The 17,507-nt window shown below is 32.4% G+C and overlaps 1 protein-coding gene and 1 non-coding gene across 2 annotated transcripts; one reads left to right on the forward strand and one right to left on the reverse strand.

The window, feature by feature from the left end:
* Positions 1–5,688: 5,688 nt before the first annotated feature.
* Positions 5,689–14,966, reverse strand: LOC25498768 (uncharacterized). Its single transcript, XM_013593706.3, has 24 exons — positions 14,808–14,966; positions 14,573–14,706; positions 13,841–13,925; positions 13,627–13,680; positions 13,322–13,413; positions 13,087–13,190; positions 12,658–12,733; positions 10,798–11,251; positions 10,280–10,618; positions 9,979–10,185; positions 9,626–9,724; positions 9,466–9,538; positions 9,097–9,224; positions 8,695–8,983; positions 8,190–8,431; positions 7,981–8,105; positions 7,575–7,692; positions 7,440–7,495; positions 7,251–7,344; positions 6,970–7,162; positions 6,784–6,855; positions 6,602–6,711; positions 6,448–6,510; positions 5,689–5,934 (listed from the first exon to the last, which is right to left on the reverse strand). The coding sequence occupies exons 1-24, from the start codon at positions 14,853–14,855 to the stop codon at positions 5,827–5,829; spliced, it is 3,363 nt and encodes a 1,120-aa protein (XP_013449160.1). The 5' UTR covers positions 14,856–14,966; the 3' UTR covers positions 5,689–5,826.
* A 1,109-nt stretch (positions 14,967–16,075) lies between these two features.
* On the forward strand, positions 16,076–16,148 carry TRNAA-AGC (transfer RNA alanine (anticodon AGC)). The gene has a single exon. It is a non-coding gene; the product is annotated as a tRNA-Ala (tRNA).
* Positions 16,149–17,507: the final 1,359 nt, after the last annotated feature.

Consider the following 17,507-nt stretch of genomic DNA (forward strand, 5'->3'; position numbering starts at 1 on the left):
GTTTGGAATTGAGGTTGCATATTGTTTGTTTGATGGAGGAGAGAAGAAAAGGACTGAGATTAAAGGAGGGACACAAATGAACACTACAGTGTTTGTTAATCGATGCAATTAAATCCATGCTATCATGGAAGGCAAACAATGCAACTGTAGTGGCAAGTGTAACATAAACATTAACACTAAGTTAACGTTTTGAATGCATTTGACTAACTTTACATACATTGAGGGAATTTTTTATTCATTAAATTGATCCATAAAATAGTCTGATAGTGACTGACACTTTCAGGACCCAAATAAGGATTTACTCAAACGGAAACTCACTTGTGAGTGCTCTTTAAACTCTAAGGTATTATGTACATTAGATTAGATTCGGAGCACCGTCCTTTCACCCAATATTTTCTACCAAAAAAATTATAATCAAATCACAATATAAATGATAATTTTATCACAAAATTGAACGTTAGTAAGTGTTGTCACCCTTATTAATGTGCAACTGCAAGCAACTACATGGATTTATTCGAGGAAACGTGTGTGTGTGTGTGTTTATATATATATATATATATATATATATATATATATATATATATATATATATATATATATATATATATATTGATTTGGAGAACGCCATGGCTTATGTAGTGCCATAATTTTGTCCGGACAAATTAAAAAAAAAACCAAAAAAAAGTGATAATTTTAGTTTGTTATCACGTTTTTTTTATGAGAAATGATATTTGTACAACCATTTTTGTACAACTTTCTCTCATATACTCACATTATCTTCTTATTCTCTCTCTTCCTTTTTCTCTCTCCATTGTTATTGACCAATAAGAAGAAAGAATAACAAGGTTGTCACAAAAGTTGTACTAAAAGAGTTGTTCAAATAACACTGTTCTTTTCCTATCATTGTTAGTTTTCATCATAATATCTAAAATCATGTGCAAATATTTGGAATTCTAAAATATGATAATTGCATTCATGAAACTCATTAATTTAACCCAAATTTAATTGTCCATTACCAAAAAAACTAATTTAAAAAACAATCTTCACCAAACTAACAAGCAATCAAAAGCTTAGTCACTTCCTTCCCTCTTTAATCAATGTTAACCAAAACTTTTGCCAAACACACGTAATAAACTAGAATGCAATTAAGCCAATGGACATAAGGATTGATCAAGAGGGTCTTTAAATTGAAGACCATGAGGTGAAAAAAGGGGGAACCGATTGAGAGAGGAAATAGAGAAGGAAAAAACAAAGAAAGGAGCCAAAATAATAGAAAAGAACAAGTTTCTCTTAATCTCTCTCGCCACCCTCTCCAACCACCACACTCAGCATTCAATCCATCATCATCATCAAAACAAAAACAAATGCCATATGAAATATTTGTTTGAGAGAGAAAGGAAATCATAAAAAAATAAGATAGGAGAAGAAGTAGGAGCTAGCTACAGCATCACTGCAACCACACACTGATCCAACATCGCAACTTCCACCATTAGCAAATCATTCTCTCTTGCTATCCACTCTGGCGACCTCGCTCTCCACGCCATCGTCGTTTTAACTTTAAACTTACCGCTGACAAACACTTCCACCATCCCATCACCTTTGATACGCCAGCCACCACAAGCACCTCCGTCATCGTACAGCGGTAGTAGCGGAGCCAAGAATTTTAACTAGTGGAGGCACCATATATATAATTTGTAACATTAAATATATATTATATTTCTTATTTTCAATCACAATAAAAACATATTTCTGTATATAAGTGACTAAACAATCATTTCGTCATTGATCACTCATGCTTTTCTCTTAAAGTTGTCGATCAATCACTTGATAGAACAATTGAACTTGAAAGGTATCATCCATATTTGAAACGACAACTTCATGTTGTTCGCAAAATAATGAAACTTCATGGAGCAAAGAATCTCAACCACTATACCTTATACTCTCTCCATCCCTTAATAAGTGACACAATTGATCCAATTACGCATATCAATGCGTAATTTTGAGTTTAAATATCTTGAATAATATATTGGAAAAAATTATGAAAATTTGATATTTTAAAAATACTCATCGAGACGAATCTAACGACATCTTATATAATATTATTTATCTTTGTATATTAGTAGAAAATTATGGTCAAAGTAAGTTAGGTCAAAATTGCACATTTTCAAACAGATCATTTATTGCAGGACGGATGGAGTAGTTTGTTCCTTTTGTTTTGACATTTTGACTATTTTCATGACATTAACAATATCTTGATCACTTCTTTGTAATGGTTAAGATAACTTATGAGTAATTGGCAAAACATTTTTCATCAAGTGTAAGATGAAAATAAATTCAAAAGATTGCATATATTTCATCAAAAGCATTGCTTCTTCTTTTTGCAAGATGATGTATAAAGTGCAACTAACCTTGATTGAAATGGAAATAGCCAACTCATTGCAATCACATGCCATCTTTTTTCTAACTCTTAATTTCACGTTCATTGTATTTTTTATTTTATTTTTCTTTCATTTTTTTTCCATTTGGTTAAAAATGGCCAAAACAAATTATGAACCTTAAAAATGCTTGCATGCGATGCACTAAAGTTGGTGTGTTCCTTCAGGTACGAGGCCTTACGAAGATGTAAGTTCATATCACATGTCAGCGTGGAATTGGTCTTCTGACCAGTTCAGAACAATTTTTATGAGTAATCTATACATAACGCCATGTATGAGATCTAGTAGGACTTAATGGAATAGATGGAGGTGAGAGAGAAAAATTTGTCAATAAAATAAAGGGTTAATAGTGTTTTTGGCCCCTGTAATATAGTGCACTTTTAGTTTTAACCCCTGTAAATTTTTTTTTTTTAGATTCCACCCTTGAAAAATAAAGATTCTTCAGGATTGACCCCTCACCCAAATGTGTCAGCAGAATCTCCTACGTGGCAGTGACGTGTCAAAAAAAAAATCATGCCACGTGGCATTTGTGATTTTTTTAATAATGATAAAAAAAAAACTTAAAAAATTAATAAAAATACTGAAAAATTAATAATGATTAAAAAAATATGGTAAAATAAAAAATAATGAAAAAAATCTGGAAAAGTTATAAATATAATTTTAAAAAACGTGAAATTTAAAAACGAAAAAAAAAATCTTAAAAAATTAAAACAAAACCTGGAAATTTTATGAAAAAATTTAAAAACTCTGGAAAAATTAATAAAAAAATTAATCTTTTTTTGAAAATTTTGTTTTTTTAAATATGATATTCTGGAGGAAAAAAAAATTCAAAAATTTCAATATATATTAATCTTTTCCACAATTTTTTTAAATATTTCCAGATTTTTTTTTATAATTTTTCCAGATTTTTTTCATTATTTTTTATTTTACCTGATTTTTTTAACCATTATTAATTTTTTTCATTTTTTTAAAAATTTTTCAATATTTTTATTAATTTTTTTATTTTTATTTAAAAAAAATCACAAATGCCACGTGGCGTTCATTTACACACGTGGCATGAAAAAAATTAAACAAAAAAAAAAAAGAAATTTACACGTCATTGCCACGTAGGAGATTCTGCTGACACATTGGGGTGAGGGGCCAATCCTGAAGAATCTTCATTTTTCAAGGGTGGAATCTAAAAAAAAATTATAGGGGCTAAAACCAAAAGTGCACTATATTACAGGGGCCAAAAACACTATTAACCCTAAAATAAATAAAATTGTATGTAAGATGTGTGAGAGGTGGGACGAAATTGTGTGTGGAAGTAGCTAGATGTTCTCATTTTTATTTCAAACAAATATGAACCATTGATTAAAGCTTAAAGATTTTTGTCTTATGACGAGGCTTATGATCTTTGTCTTATATGGACCAAGCCTAAAGAATGTGATTTTCAATCTTTAAAGTTTGTTTTGATTATGAGAGGTCAATGCTGGAGAAGCATGTTCTTCCACCATGCCAAGAGTTATGTATTGCAGGTCTAATGAAATAGGTAAACTAGAAGCATACTTATATAAGATTGATTTAGTGACGCTCTAATGAAAGTGTTGTGAAAGTGACTCAAAATTGGATTTCTGGAAGTGCAAATTTGGTGGCCGAATGTGGCAGTTCGGTGGCCGATTTTCAACTCTGTTTTTTGGCCTTGCACGCGTAAATTATCGGTGGCCGAATCCTCGTGACAGCATAAACATAAACGTATTTTCGGGCCTAGATTTGTTCCAGTTTTATTGAGGATTCTTTTACTATAAATATATGCTTTGTATCAGAGCAAACTTTGAGATAGAGGGGGCTAAAACAATAATTTAGAAAGGCAACAACAAAACTAGGGTTTGTATAGAGTTTGTCTCTTGGCAACAAACACTAGGGTTTGAGGGTTGATTCATCTTGGGAAACACTATTAGGATTGAGTCTCTTGGTTACGGGAAGAGATTGGGACTTTGGGTAGAATTAGGCGGGAGACTTATTCTTGTAAACCATTGATATCTCTTTTGTAAAGTTACTCATCATTATAGTGGAACGGCTCCCCAGACTAAGTCAATATGGACCGAACTGGTTAAACAAATTCTTTTGTGTTCTCTCTTTTTTTCTCTCGTTGTTTTCTACTTTTTACTTGTGTTTAATTGTTATCCACTTTGATATTGGTTGCTTGATTAACTTGATCCACACATCAAGTTGTTATTGGTGTGATTTTTTAGCGAATTCACAACAGAAAGTTAATTGAATGTGATTCTAATGGGAATAAATCTACAATGATTTATTTTTCTCACTTAGAAATCATCTAAGTAGACCTTTATAGTCCAATATAGATTACTTCTCAATTAGACTTTTCATCTATGTTTCCTCGAAGAGGATTTGCATTTAGCGCTTCCACTGCTACAGACAGATTTAGGAATAAGACTTTACCTTCTTTTGGTCGAGATAAGTCAGTCGATTGTAATAACGCCTGTTTAAGTTGGGTTAATGTTTCTCGCATTCTCCCGCCCACTCGAATGTGGCATCCTCTCTCTTAGTAATTTGAAGAGTGGTAGGAGATGCCTAGCGGATTTTGCCACGAATGAGGAAAAATAATCTCGATACATATTGCAACTTCCTACTCACAAGAGGTGTCAATGTTGATAACCCTCCAAACAAATTCATTCAAATTATGTGCGAGTCTAGTAGTTTTGTGATGTAAAAACCAAACCTAGATCTAAATAAAATGTAGTGGCAATGTAGTTTCAAATAAAGTGTACGAGGAATCTACTGTAACACTCAAGTGATAGCTCTGGTGGAAGAGAAAGACACAATTTTAACACAATATATATGGCATGAAATCAAAATATAATACTCTCTACTACATTTTTTCTTATCTTGATTCTAGATATGCTTATCAAGCATATACAGGAGATGATATCACATTAGTCATTACATGGTATTTTATTATGTAAATAATATAATATACTCTTTAGATGCAAGGCCAACCAAAAAATGAACAATTTACGTTCATTTGAGTATAAAGTAAAAAGAAGATGAAATGTAATTTTGCTGTTTAAAGTTTATTTATTTATTTTACAAAAATAGCATGCAAAAGTATGTCTATAATATAGGACATCCAACTATCTTAAATTATTGCACCTCCTGCATTTATATTGTGGAAAAAATTGGAGAAATATAATTAATTTTTGTCATTGGTTTAAGAACTTCTTCATAATTTATATGCCAAAAAGAAAAGATAATGCTACAAAAAGGGAGGAAATCTTGATAATTCGGGGAAACATAGATAACAGCAACAGGTCACAAATATATAACATAATATACAAGACAATAAATACACACAATTTATAAGTATATTTTTTTTCACTATTTTGTATGTCTATATTTGCCACCATTTCCTCCTTTCCATGGTCTTGACAAGCTCATTTGCTAATGATGCAAAATTTTCAGCTCCATTTTGTAGGTCTGCCGTGCGTTGGCTTATTCTCTGAATCACAATGAGCATAAAATATATAGTTTAGAACCATTTAGACTCATTGACTGGTAGCGACAATTTCAAACGCAGGAATTTGATGACCTTATGTACTATGCATGACAATAATTCAGTAACTTAGCTGAAGAAACAAACAGTAGCCAAGACTGTTGGAAGAACTTATTGGAACTTATCTTATGGCATAAACAATTATGCAAGTGTTTGAAAGAGCTTATAAAAATAGGTTATTGCATATCTTTAAGTTTGTTTTCACCTTATTTCTATAAGCTGCTCTAGATAGCGCTTATGTCATAATCTATTTTCAGCAAATGCAATGTTTACCCTTATTCCCTCTTTGATTGTAGAAATAGTTTACACATAAGCTCTTAAGTTGTAGATATTGTGCATCATATACTTTCTATTTGTGTTTTTCATGATTGTCTTGAAGAATTAGGTGCGACAATTTTTTCATAAAAGCTAAGAAAATTGGCATGTTTCAAGAGATATCTATATCAGAAAAATATCTACCTCCAATTTTTCCTGCCTCTCCATAAGCTTGTTTCTTGTTTGAGAGGCAACGGAAGCAGCATCCTGAAATCAGACAATAGTTTATATATTTAGCTCATTCAAATCAATAGAGTATGAAAAGTGAAAACAGAAAGAATGGACTATTTAGCATTACCCCGGTTTTTCTGTAAGCAGCCATAATTTCTTCAGGTGTTCTGACCCTTGGCTTTACATCATCATTAGTTCCGCCTTGAAATAATTTCTCCTTATCACTTTGTAACTTATCTGCAAGCAAAAGGAAGAAACTATTACTAATCTTTGTAATTAAAATATGATACAAGTTTTGAATTTATTTACCTTTCTGTTTATTTTTAACATCAGGAGATGAAGTAGAAGCTGTAGTTTGAGGCTCATCTATTTGAATGTCATCTGAACCAAAATAGAGCACGCTTTTAGGTTTCCATTACAAAGTGAAGAATTATTCAAATTCTAAGAAAAATATAAAGATAGCAACAAAAAAAAAGAGGCATTTCAGCATAAAACCTATATCAAGCTCCACTTCCTTTTCATTGGACACTACTACCACTGTTGGAAGCGAATCTGACAAAGAGGGCTTGAAAAAAATATGTTCCAAATGACTGAAATTGGAGGTTTGAATTTTTGTCAGTTCTGCATGAGAGGTTTTTCCCCCTGTCAACCCTTTGACAATACCGCCTAGAATCGCTGGCACAGTTGTCTGTAGCAAAATAGTTTAGCTTATTAAACTGTTTTCTAATGGCGGGAACTTTAGGATAAAAAATAGAACAAATTAGAAAAATTAAAACCTGCTTTTTCTTCTGATTTGAAGAGAATGAAAATGCAGCATCAGCAGCGGCTGCAAGAACGTTATCGTGAAGACAAGGCAAACGTTCGAGACTCCTAAAATAAAATAGAAATGTTCGTTCAGCCTTTTCTTGTATCCACATCCTAACCAGTTTACACTGTTATAACTTATTAAAGAATAACAAAGATACCTGAATTCATTTTCTCCAGCTAATAATGAAATGAATGCCAATTCAGAACCATTAGCCTGGAAGTTATCAACATAAGATAGGCACGCAAAGAAATGGAATTCCTCACAAATTTTAAAGTATTGGAGAGTATTTTACCAGCACAATCTGTCCATAATCATCGGAACACATGGTTTTATCCATGTTCACTTTATAATTCCACCGTAAAATCGACAATAAAGAGCTTTCCGCCACCAGTTCCAAATCTGGTAAAGATCTGTACACAGCCATTTGCCAATTTATCAATAATACATAATGGACAAAACCAATAAATATAGTAATTGTTGTAAATAATGTATATCTGTGATAATTGTATCCAACTCATTAATCAAGCCCATTAGATTTAAAATAACTTATTTAAACAAATTAGTGTATGTACTCTTTTTAATGCCCTTTGATTTTCTACAGTAATGCAAAGTGAATTTAATTTGCTAGAATCCGTATTTTCTTATCAAAATACACTTCAACCTTTCTAACAAGAAAAGAACAAAACCAGTGCTTTCACCTTATTTCAAATGTTCCAGTCTGAAGCAATGATAGAATCCCACAAAATTTCTCATCTTTCTTCAAAATTGTAGTCCAATAGCAAGATTTTGAATGTTCCACTTTTCGTATCGGTTTCTTATTTCCCTGTAAGAATATATCATATATATCAAATTCATTTACAAAGCGAATACAAATTTAAGGCGATAAACTGGTAATGGAGTAGAAGACCTGTATCAATGCTTTTGCGGACAACAAGTGCAATGAATTTTCACAGCAAAGCAGGACAAGTGGATCCAAATGGATATCCCCAGAGTGTGCGGTTTCTGAAGAGAAATGTTCAGCCTCTGATGAATTTACCGCAGTCGAGCTACTTTCTTGCACAGGCTCTTCAGGGCGAACTTCAGCGGTAGTCTTCAAGGGTTCCTCGTGCTGCTTGTCATTTGATACTTCTGAGGTTGTGATGCTATCATCTGGAGTACAAAAATCTCTTAGAATCTATGAAGCACTGACACAAACATTGGACACGACCCTGACATTGACACATCGACACCGGAATTCATTTGAGAAAATGGAAGTAATTGAATATAATCACATGTGTTTGTGTCGTGTCAGTGTCTGACACCTAACACCTTTAATCCCTAGTGTCAGTGCTACATAGCTTAAAATTTCCAATGATATGCCACGTGCAATAAAACTGAATCCATATTATGTTCTTGATGAAATTTGTACTTGCCTATAATATACATTGAAATTGCAGTTGATTCCTTTAAATGTAATGGCCGATTGGAGACCGTTTTACCAGTATCACCCTCAACTACACTAATTTTTCCATCGCTCGATAAGATAAATAGTATCTCTTCGTGAGAGTTTCCTGAAGGTGTTTCTGGTTTCCTTGGACTATTTACAGCACTTTGAAAACATGCTTGTTGTTTCCAAACCAATGAAGTAATTGGTGAGCTTGAGCTAGGTACACCATCAATCAAGAACAAAACCGACAACGATTTCATATCGCAGACTCCAACCTGGAAAGAAGCAATTGATCCACATTAATCAATTGAGAAATTTGAAATTCTAATTATGATCAAATTTGCTAACAAGAAAGGAAATGTGAATTAACTAGTCAGATGATACCCACACGGCCACTTAAAAATCCAATGGCAAGTTTGGTTCCAGAGTTTGCAAAAGACAATGCTTGTACTGGAGAATCGAGAAGAGAAAAAACAGCACTAAAATGAGGTCCTTTTCCTTGTGGAGCGTCATGGACTGCATACAAGTTTGACAACATAAGTCAAGGGTAAAACTTCTTTTTTTATGCACAAATATCATAGTTTGCAACGCATGCTTCACATATGGGGGAAAAAAGGAACAAGAACGAAGAAGGTAGACATTCTACGATGATGACAGAATAGATAGTTTGGAACACAAGCTACAAAAAAAGAACAAAAGAAGAAAATAGAACTCGAATTCGAACGAAAAATTCAACAATGGTGACAGAAGAGATCACCTTCATTTTTTGTTTCTGTGACAAACTGGAACTTTTTCCTATCAGAGCAGTCTTTAAGATCATACACGCGAACCTACAAAAGTCATCATGGCCAAGGATTAAATATAGAATAATAATGCATTGCCTTAGATAAAGTAACCAATTAAGAAAGATTTCTGACAAGACCACATTCATTGCCCACAGCCAGAAGCAAGGAAGCAGAAAAAAAGTCCAATTTTGTCACTGGAGCATTCAAACCTGCCACTTTTACACCGTTAACCTACAAAACGCACAGGAACTTTGTGAAAAAATCAAATAAGAGTTTAACTTTGATACACTGTCAGTGTAAAAGTTTTATATTGTCAACAGATCACTCAATCATATGTTTGATTTTTGAAATAGTAATGATGTCAAACATATACTTAATGATCTGACGATTGACAATATAAAAAAACTTTACACTGACAGTGTATATGACAGGGTATTGTTTTCATTTCTATCTATTTTCGGACAACAATATTGTGGAATTTATACCTCTCCTTCTATGTAGCAAATATAAGACAAGATTGGATGTGTGGCATCACACAAAAGGACAGATCCATTAGAATAGCCCACAAAATAAACTCTTTCAATTCCAGCACCTTTAACCATGGACAAGTGGCTGGGAACACCCCCAGTTAAGGGCCAATTTGAACAAGAAGCTGAACCAGGTGTTGAGCTAGTTTTCAGAACTGCGGCTACCTAAGATAAACGAAATAAGAAGTTGAAAAACCATAATATGAACAATGATAAGTAGCCAGATTTAGCAGAAAGTACTGAAAACAAAAGAAATTACCTCGGCTAGAGTTTTTGATGAATTTAATTGACTTGGCAACTTGATAAGTTTTGCTACAGTTAAAGATGGATTATTCATAGGTATTAGCACTGGAAACTCCTGCGCAGATACAGAGGATGTCCTATTCTGCTCAGACATTAATGCAGACAAGCTATCATTATCATAATAGTGTATTTGTCCAGGGTTTGTCAGTACAAAAAGATCATCTTTGCTATTTAAACCCCTTGCTCCTATACTTGGCAGTAAAATCAAGTCTGCAAAAGTGCCATTAAGCGTAAGGTCTGCACGACCAATGCATTTTAATGATTCCATCCCAGATGACCATTCAAGAGTTAAAACCTGTAAAGGAGAGACAAGTTAAAGTTTAGGGAACCAATGCACGCAAACTAAGAAAAGTTTCAACCAGTAGAAACAATTCGTCGATTTAAAGCCTTCACTTAATATGAATATTTAAGTGAATAAACCAAAATTTATCAATTTAAAATGAATTGATAAATAGAAATGAACAAAGAACTCACAGTCAAAACTTCATCCGATCCAATTTCGTCGCCACCATACACAAACAACTGACCAATATAATCATTATGAGATCTGTGACTACTGGACCATTGTAAGACAATGACCGGGATTCTTCTTTCTGCATTGGACAGTTGTAGCCTAACAACATTTTTAGATGAAGTGGTTTGTTGGCCTTTAGAAGGTGCTGCAGACGACAAGTTCCAAAACAGGATATCTCCATCTAAGTATCCAACAGCGAGAATGGAGCCATCAGAAGATGCCCAACAAAGAGCACTTATTTCTTTATCTCCCAGGTTTTGTTCTAAAATATCAGCCGGAAGATTGGTGTCGGTTTCAGTAGAGTTCCCATCATCATCTTTCAATTGGAGGTCCTTTCCACCACCAAGGAACACAATTTTAGCTTCAGAAACATCCCAAAGAATTAGCAGTCCATCCTGAAATGCAATCAACAATCTGCAAAAATATCAAATTCATTCTTCATCAAATTGAGAATGATGAGTATACTTTTTTGTAGGAGAATCAGGAAAAATCCGATCGAGTCTCTGTGATTTTTTCTCTAATTTTTAAAAAAATATATGTCATTATTGGTCACAATTAATGGGACAACTAATAGTGTAATTTCTTTTCTTATATAAATAAACAATCCAAGACATAGTAGTAAAATATGAAAGTATTATTCCACTACTTTCTATATTTTTCCCTCAAATTTTTAATATCAATCAACGGAATTATGGTACTAAATGGTAGACATATATAAATCATAAGTCCCAAGATTTCTTTACAGTAACACAGCTTCAAGCAAACAATACCAAGTCATAGAGATAGAGATATGATCGTGTCGAATACTGACAGAAACATTCGCTGGCGTGAAATATATCCATGTATCATTCAGTCAGCTTTCAAAGATTTTGGTATGAATATACATGCTTCTTGTCAAATGGAAACGAATTGCCTAACTTTATCGTGAGAAGGTCACGGTAACTTTCCCTCTTTTTGGACCATCGGATCGATTAAACAATCAAGTGCATGCAACATGCAACTCACTGTATGTCTTCTTTTCATAAAAAAAAAAAAAAAGAAGCTTAAACCAGATTTCATCAACAAAAAAATAAAAATAAACCAGACCTAGCATAGTCTATTTGCTGGGGCAGCCGTGCCTTACTGCCGACGTTCTCTGGGCATATTGTCACATCACCGCCGTTCTGACCAAGTTCCTTCTTTTCAATTTGGGGGTTCTTTGGTTACACGACCTAATCTTTGAAAAGTTTAGATTTTCGTTATCTCTTTTGGGTGGGAAATTTGATTTCTCTAATTAGGGTTTTTAATTCTGCAATTCAATTGCCCGTTCCAAATATCAGAAGGCTCGAAACAGTATTATAGACGGTTGCCTTTTCCTTCATTTGTATTTTTTTGTTTTGAATTTCAATAAGACCACGTGGCGCAGTTTAAATCATCCAATGGAACAAAAAAAAACTAGGAAAGTTACCGCACCATGACTTTCCCGCAATAAAGTCAGGAGGTGATGTGTTCCCCTTCAAATAATGTACTACATATCAGTATTTCTTAGAACAATATTCAAGCCATGCTGACAAATTACTCACACTCATTGAGTTCCGAAGTTAGCACAGCAATTTCATTTAATCAAATCTAAGATATCACTTGAAATAATAAAGATGGCAAGAAAATTAAAAATATGAATGTTAAACTGAAAGTTATATCTGGAAATCTGATTTTAGGAAATTGGATTCTTCTATTGGCATTGCTTTGGTAAATATCAATACGTAGCTATCAAAACATGATTCAAAATTCAAGGGCAAAGAAGTAGACTTAAAAAGCTATGTAAATAACGTATATCTTGCCTGTTCCCAGAAGAATAAGGTTGTGAAAGAATTCCAACAATCGGTTGGTCGCTAGACTCCGGAAACCCGGCGGTTTCTATCAAAGGGAACAAAACAATGGCAATGAGTAATTCTTAAAGCAAAGAAAAACAATTTTACACACAAAACAATAAATGAATGATATGAAGATGACATTTAGGCATTGCGATTACACAGCATGTGTATTGCATTGGGTCTCGGCATTACATAAATTAGTGTTGTCAATTGCAGATCACGGAAAATATTGGTTTTGTTGTATAAACAATACTCGGTGAACTTCAGTACTATCGAATGTATGTTTGAAAACTTATGACCAACGCAAAAGATTGAGGAGATCATATGTATGACATTAGAGAAAGCAAGATATGTATTAATTATCAATCATCATCAAAACATAAAATAAGAAATTACCCCTTAGAAATTTAGCTGACAAATGATTTGATGACTTCAAAAGTTGTCTTTCCTCGGCATCAAACTTTATCACAGAAAACAGGCTATGCTCATCTCCGACATAACTGTATATTACAATAGTTATAATAGTGTATAATGTTAATAAGCATGTAATCACAACTGTTTTCAAATAACTAGTAGCAATAAGAGGTAAAACATATAGATATACTAAGTTAAAAGTATATCTCTAACATACATGAAATGTGAGCCACTGATGACAGAGAAAGCGGTAATATTGGATTCCCATTGTAAAGAACAAATAAGGCTACGACTTTCAAGATTCCAAACCTGCCAAAGAAAAAAGGACTAATTGAATGGTTTGCATTTAGTCATATAAATCACAACCTATAATGAGCTAAGAAATCAAAATCAATCAATTTAACGATGTCAACACACCTTGATGTGCTAAATTGTTCATCCGGTTCATAACCAATTATATATGAAGCAATTCTTTCAACAATTTATGATGGAAGGGGAAAAGAGACCGAAAAGGAAATTTACCTGGATATCATTATCATTTAAGACTCCAACTAAATATCCCTGGTTTTGTAGGAACTGTAAGTGGCAAAAGAATCCAAAACATCAATATCACATTCATATAGAAGTAGTTACATTTATCACAAGCTTAGCTAGCTAGTATTTTTGATAATTTGCATGATAGAAATCCAAGAACATCTAACTCTATATCAATCGGAGAAGTAAAAATGCCACGTACCTCCAAGTATTTGTAAGGAAGTTGTTTCGAAGAAATCAAAAGTCCTTCGATGTTATCACCACCAATCACCTTAAGTCTTCCATCCCTGCCATTAAACTAAGCAATATGAGCGACTAAGGCACCGTCAACCTACGACATGCATTTGCAGCTACAAACATCTCACGATATATGCCGCGTTTCAAACATCACCAGATTAGAACAATCAGACATTATGGTAATAAAAGGGTTATGTCATTAAAAACCGTCTGCCTAATAACGGACAATGATTATGTCGTTATGCATTCTCCTAACAGAACGCACGCGCCTTATAACTTTAAAACACATGTTTATAACCGAAAGAATCAGAACAAATCTCAATACTAAAAAACAAAAATCAGAAACACCACCCAAAAACTAGAAAAACCTACTTTACTCACCAACAAAAAAAAAAACTTTTTTTTCAGAAATTAAAAGAAACTAAATTACCCATCATAGATAATTAGAATAACCCAAGATAACATTTTTGTTCCCTAAATTTTTTAGTCCATTTTAACTAACTAACAATTGTTTCATGCAATGGAAGCAGCTCAGACTTCAACTACCAAAAAACTATGGTATACAAAATTAAAAAATAACAACTTTAATACACAAAAATGAGTAAAAAAAACTATTGTAGCTAACATCACATGCATTGAAATCATCAATAATCAATAATAACAGAATCAATAGAGAGAGAGAGAATGAAGTACTGACAAAGTCCCAATAGCCAAAAGTCGCTGAATGGGATCAAAAGCGAGAACTGAAGAAGAAGATGGAATGCCATAGTGAATCACAATTCTTGGATCCAATTCAGTTGATTGTAAACTACCTTGCTGCTGAAACTTGTGCTGAAAATGAAAAAGAATCAGAATTTGAAAATTAAAATTGAGAAAAACAAAGATGGGGAAGAAACCCAGAAAGAAAGACATGGTTTTTATTTGTTTCTTACGTTGTAATGGTGTTGCACAGCTTTGTGTAACAATCTCTTAGCAAACATGGTTTGATGAATTGATGATGATGATGATGTTGGCGTAGGTTGATGTGTTTTAAGAATAATAATATGGTTTGCTTTGTTTTGTTGGACTGATTATTCGATGATGCTTCATAATAATTTAATTAATTCAACTTTTAAATTAATTTTTTTTCCTTCAATTTTTTTTTTTTATGAGGTATAGGAATATAGTATTATACACTGAATTATTCAATTTTCCTTTTAAAAAAATGAGTTGTTTTTTATAAAAATAAAACGATATTTATTCATTCAAATTGATAGAGTACATCAGATATAAAGATCGTTAAAAATGTAAAAAATGAATCTGCAAATACTCACAACATCCGAGTTAATAGCATACAACAGCAAAATGGCTACAAATAATATGATAAAATCTAAGTCACCGAAATATCCATGCTTTCAGATCTGTAATATTGACGCTCAAATCATTGATTGAATTTGTAATTGATTGATGTCAATCTTTCAATAAGAAGTAAATGAACACCGCGACAAGATGTGAAATCAAATGTCGCACAAGACGACGAACAACACAACGCCACACTTAGACAACAAAATCACAAAAAACATAAAAAGAAAAACTTAATATACGTGAAAATCACTTATTTAGATTAAAAGAAAAAAGGGAAAAAGATGTAAAGGGATGATGTCAAATAATAACTTAAAACCACCTCTCTTCGACGAATGAAGGAGAAAGAAAATTTATAGAGAAGTTATAGTTTCTCTCACTAAAAAATTAGGACCGATTGCTGCATTGTCCTACCAAAAAAAAAGATGAGTTGTTTTTTTTAGAGCAAAAAAAGATGAGTTAATCACTATATTATTTGACAAAAAAAAGTTTAGATAGATAAAAATCTTAAGATATGAAAATTTAAGAACAACGTACATCTAAGATTCTCTAATAGAATTCCTCAACAATCTGTACCAAAAAAAGAAATTTGTATTTGAATCAATTTCTTTATCACAGTTGAATAAACTTTTTTATATTTGAATCAATTTCTTTATCAATTTAACTAATTATTTATTGAAATATTTTGAATTAATTAATTAATGAGAACAAACAAAACTTTGTATTTTCTAGCTCATAGGTGAGTCAATGGAGTAGTAAGTTGACGTTTTCTTTCCCTCAAAAAAAGTTGACGTTTTTATATTTCAATCTAACTTCATTACGTTATTATATATTTATATTAGCAATGAAAATGCAACATGGGGATGTAGCTCAGATGGTAGAGCGCTCGCTTAGCATGCGAGAGGTACGGGGATCGATACCCCGCATCTCCACTTTTTCGAATTAATACTCTGTTTTTTTTTTTTGAATTCTATACTTATATACATACATATATATTTTTTAGGGCAAAAGGTGCATGAAAGTGAAACGGTAATAATTTTAAATATCTTTTATTTTCAACAGTATTTCAAATAAAATTTAGAAATTTAATATAAGTATTTTCAAACAAAGTTTATAAGTTTAATATAACTTAGGTTGCTAGTTTTGTAACATTAATCAATCAATAAAATAGTGTGATACATTAGTGTAACTTAATAAAAACAAGTCATCGGAATGTTGGTGTCTTGTGCCAATTAATGTAGTGGAGCTTCCTTCAAAAAATAAAATTAATGTAGTGGAGCTTGAACAAAAACCTTACAGCGTCCAGGATAAAAAGAGAGAAAAAATTAAGTAGCAAATTTACAAAATTTAAATAAAAAAAATAATCAAAAGTCAAATCCTTTAATATAAACAATCATTTAAGAGAATCTGAGTGCCATTCAAAATGAACAATTTTTAACCAGATTTAAATTACTTCAGCCCTTACTCCATATTACTAGTGGCTATTTCCCCGAGTAAATGTTAACACGCAAAAAAAATATATTAATATATAGCCGCATTGATAAGGCTACGTAAATGATCAGTTAAACTAGCTCAGTTGATATGGACAATGCATAAGATATGCAAGGTCCGGAGTTCAAATCCCAGCCACCACAAAAAAAAAAATAGACACATCATTGCATAATAGATAAATAAATCACATATATTATTTAAATTAGAGATCAAACTTGGATATTCGTAAAATTTAAGTAGAAAATCTGCAAATTTTTTAAAAAAAAATATTTAAAAACAAATTCATTAATACATATTTTCTCCAATTTCGAATATAAACAAAAAAGTCAAACAAAGTACATTTATCCGATTCAACTTTTTAATCGAATATATCAATCTTGTTTGATTTTTTGCTTTTTTGAGACCAAAGCAGTAGAAGCACCGCTAGGACTATATAAATAACCTGTTAAACTAAAAATAGACACATCATTACATAACAAACAATTTTTTTTTTTAAGAAGGTAAAATGAAATATATTACTGAAAGTGTAAAGATTTCAGCACAATGAGTGCCGAAAACTCAGCTCAAAGAGTAACAATTACAATCAAAAACAAATGGGGAACGAAAACAGGAATTAACCAAAAAAGAAAGCTACCTAGTTCCAGGGGCACTTCCTAGTTCCAGATTTCTGACGTGTGAGTTGCTGACAAGTTGTTGCTGGTTGGTGTAAACAGATGGTTATAAGCATTTGTGACGTTATAAGTGTTGGAAGCATGTAAGTGCCAAATCCACTTGTAAGAATAATCAGACTGCAAAACAAT

Source organism: Medicago truncatula, chromosome 7, assembly GCF_003473485.1.
Source record: "Medicago truncatula cultivar Jemalong A17 chromosome 7, MtrunA17r5.0-ANR, whole genome shotgun sequence".
Lineage (NCBI taxonomy): Eukaryota > Viridiplantae > Streptophyta > Magnoliopsida > Fabales > Fabaceae > Medicago > Medicago truncatula.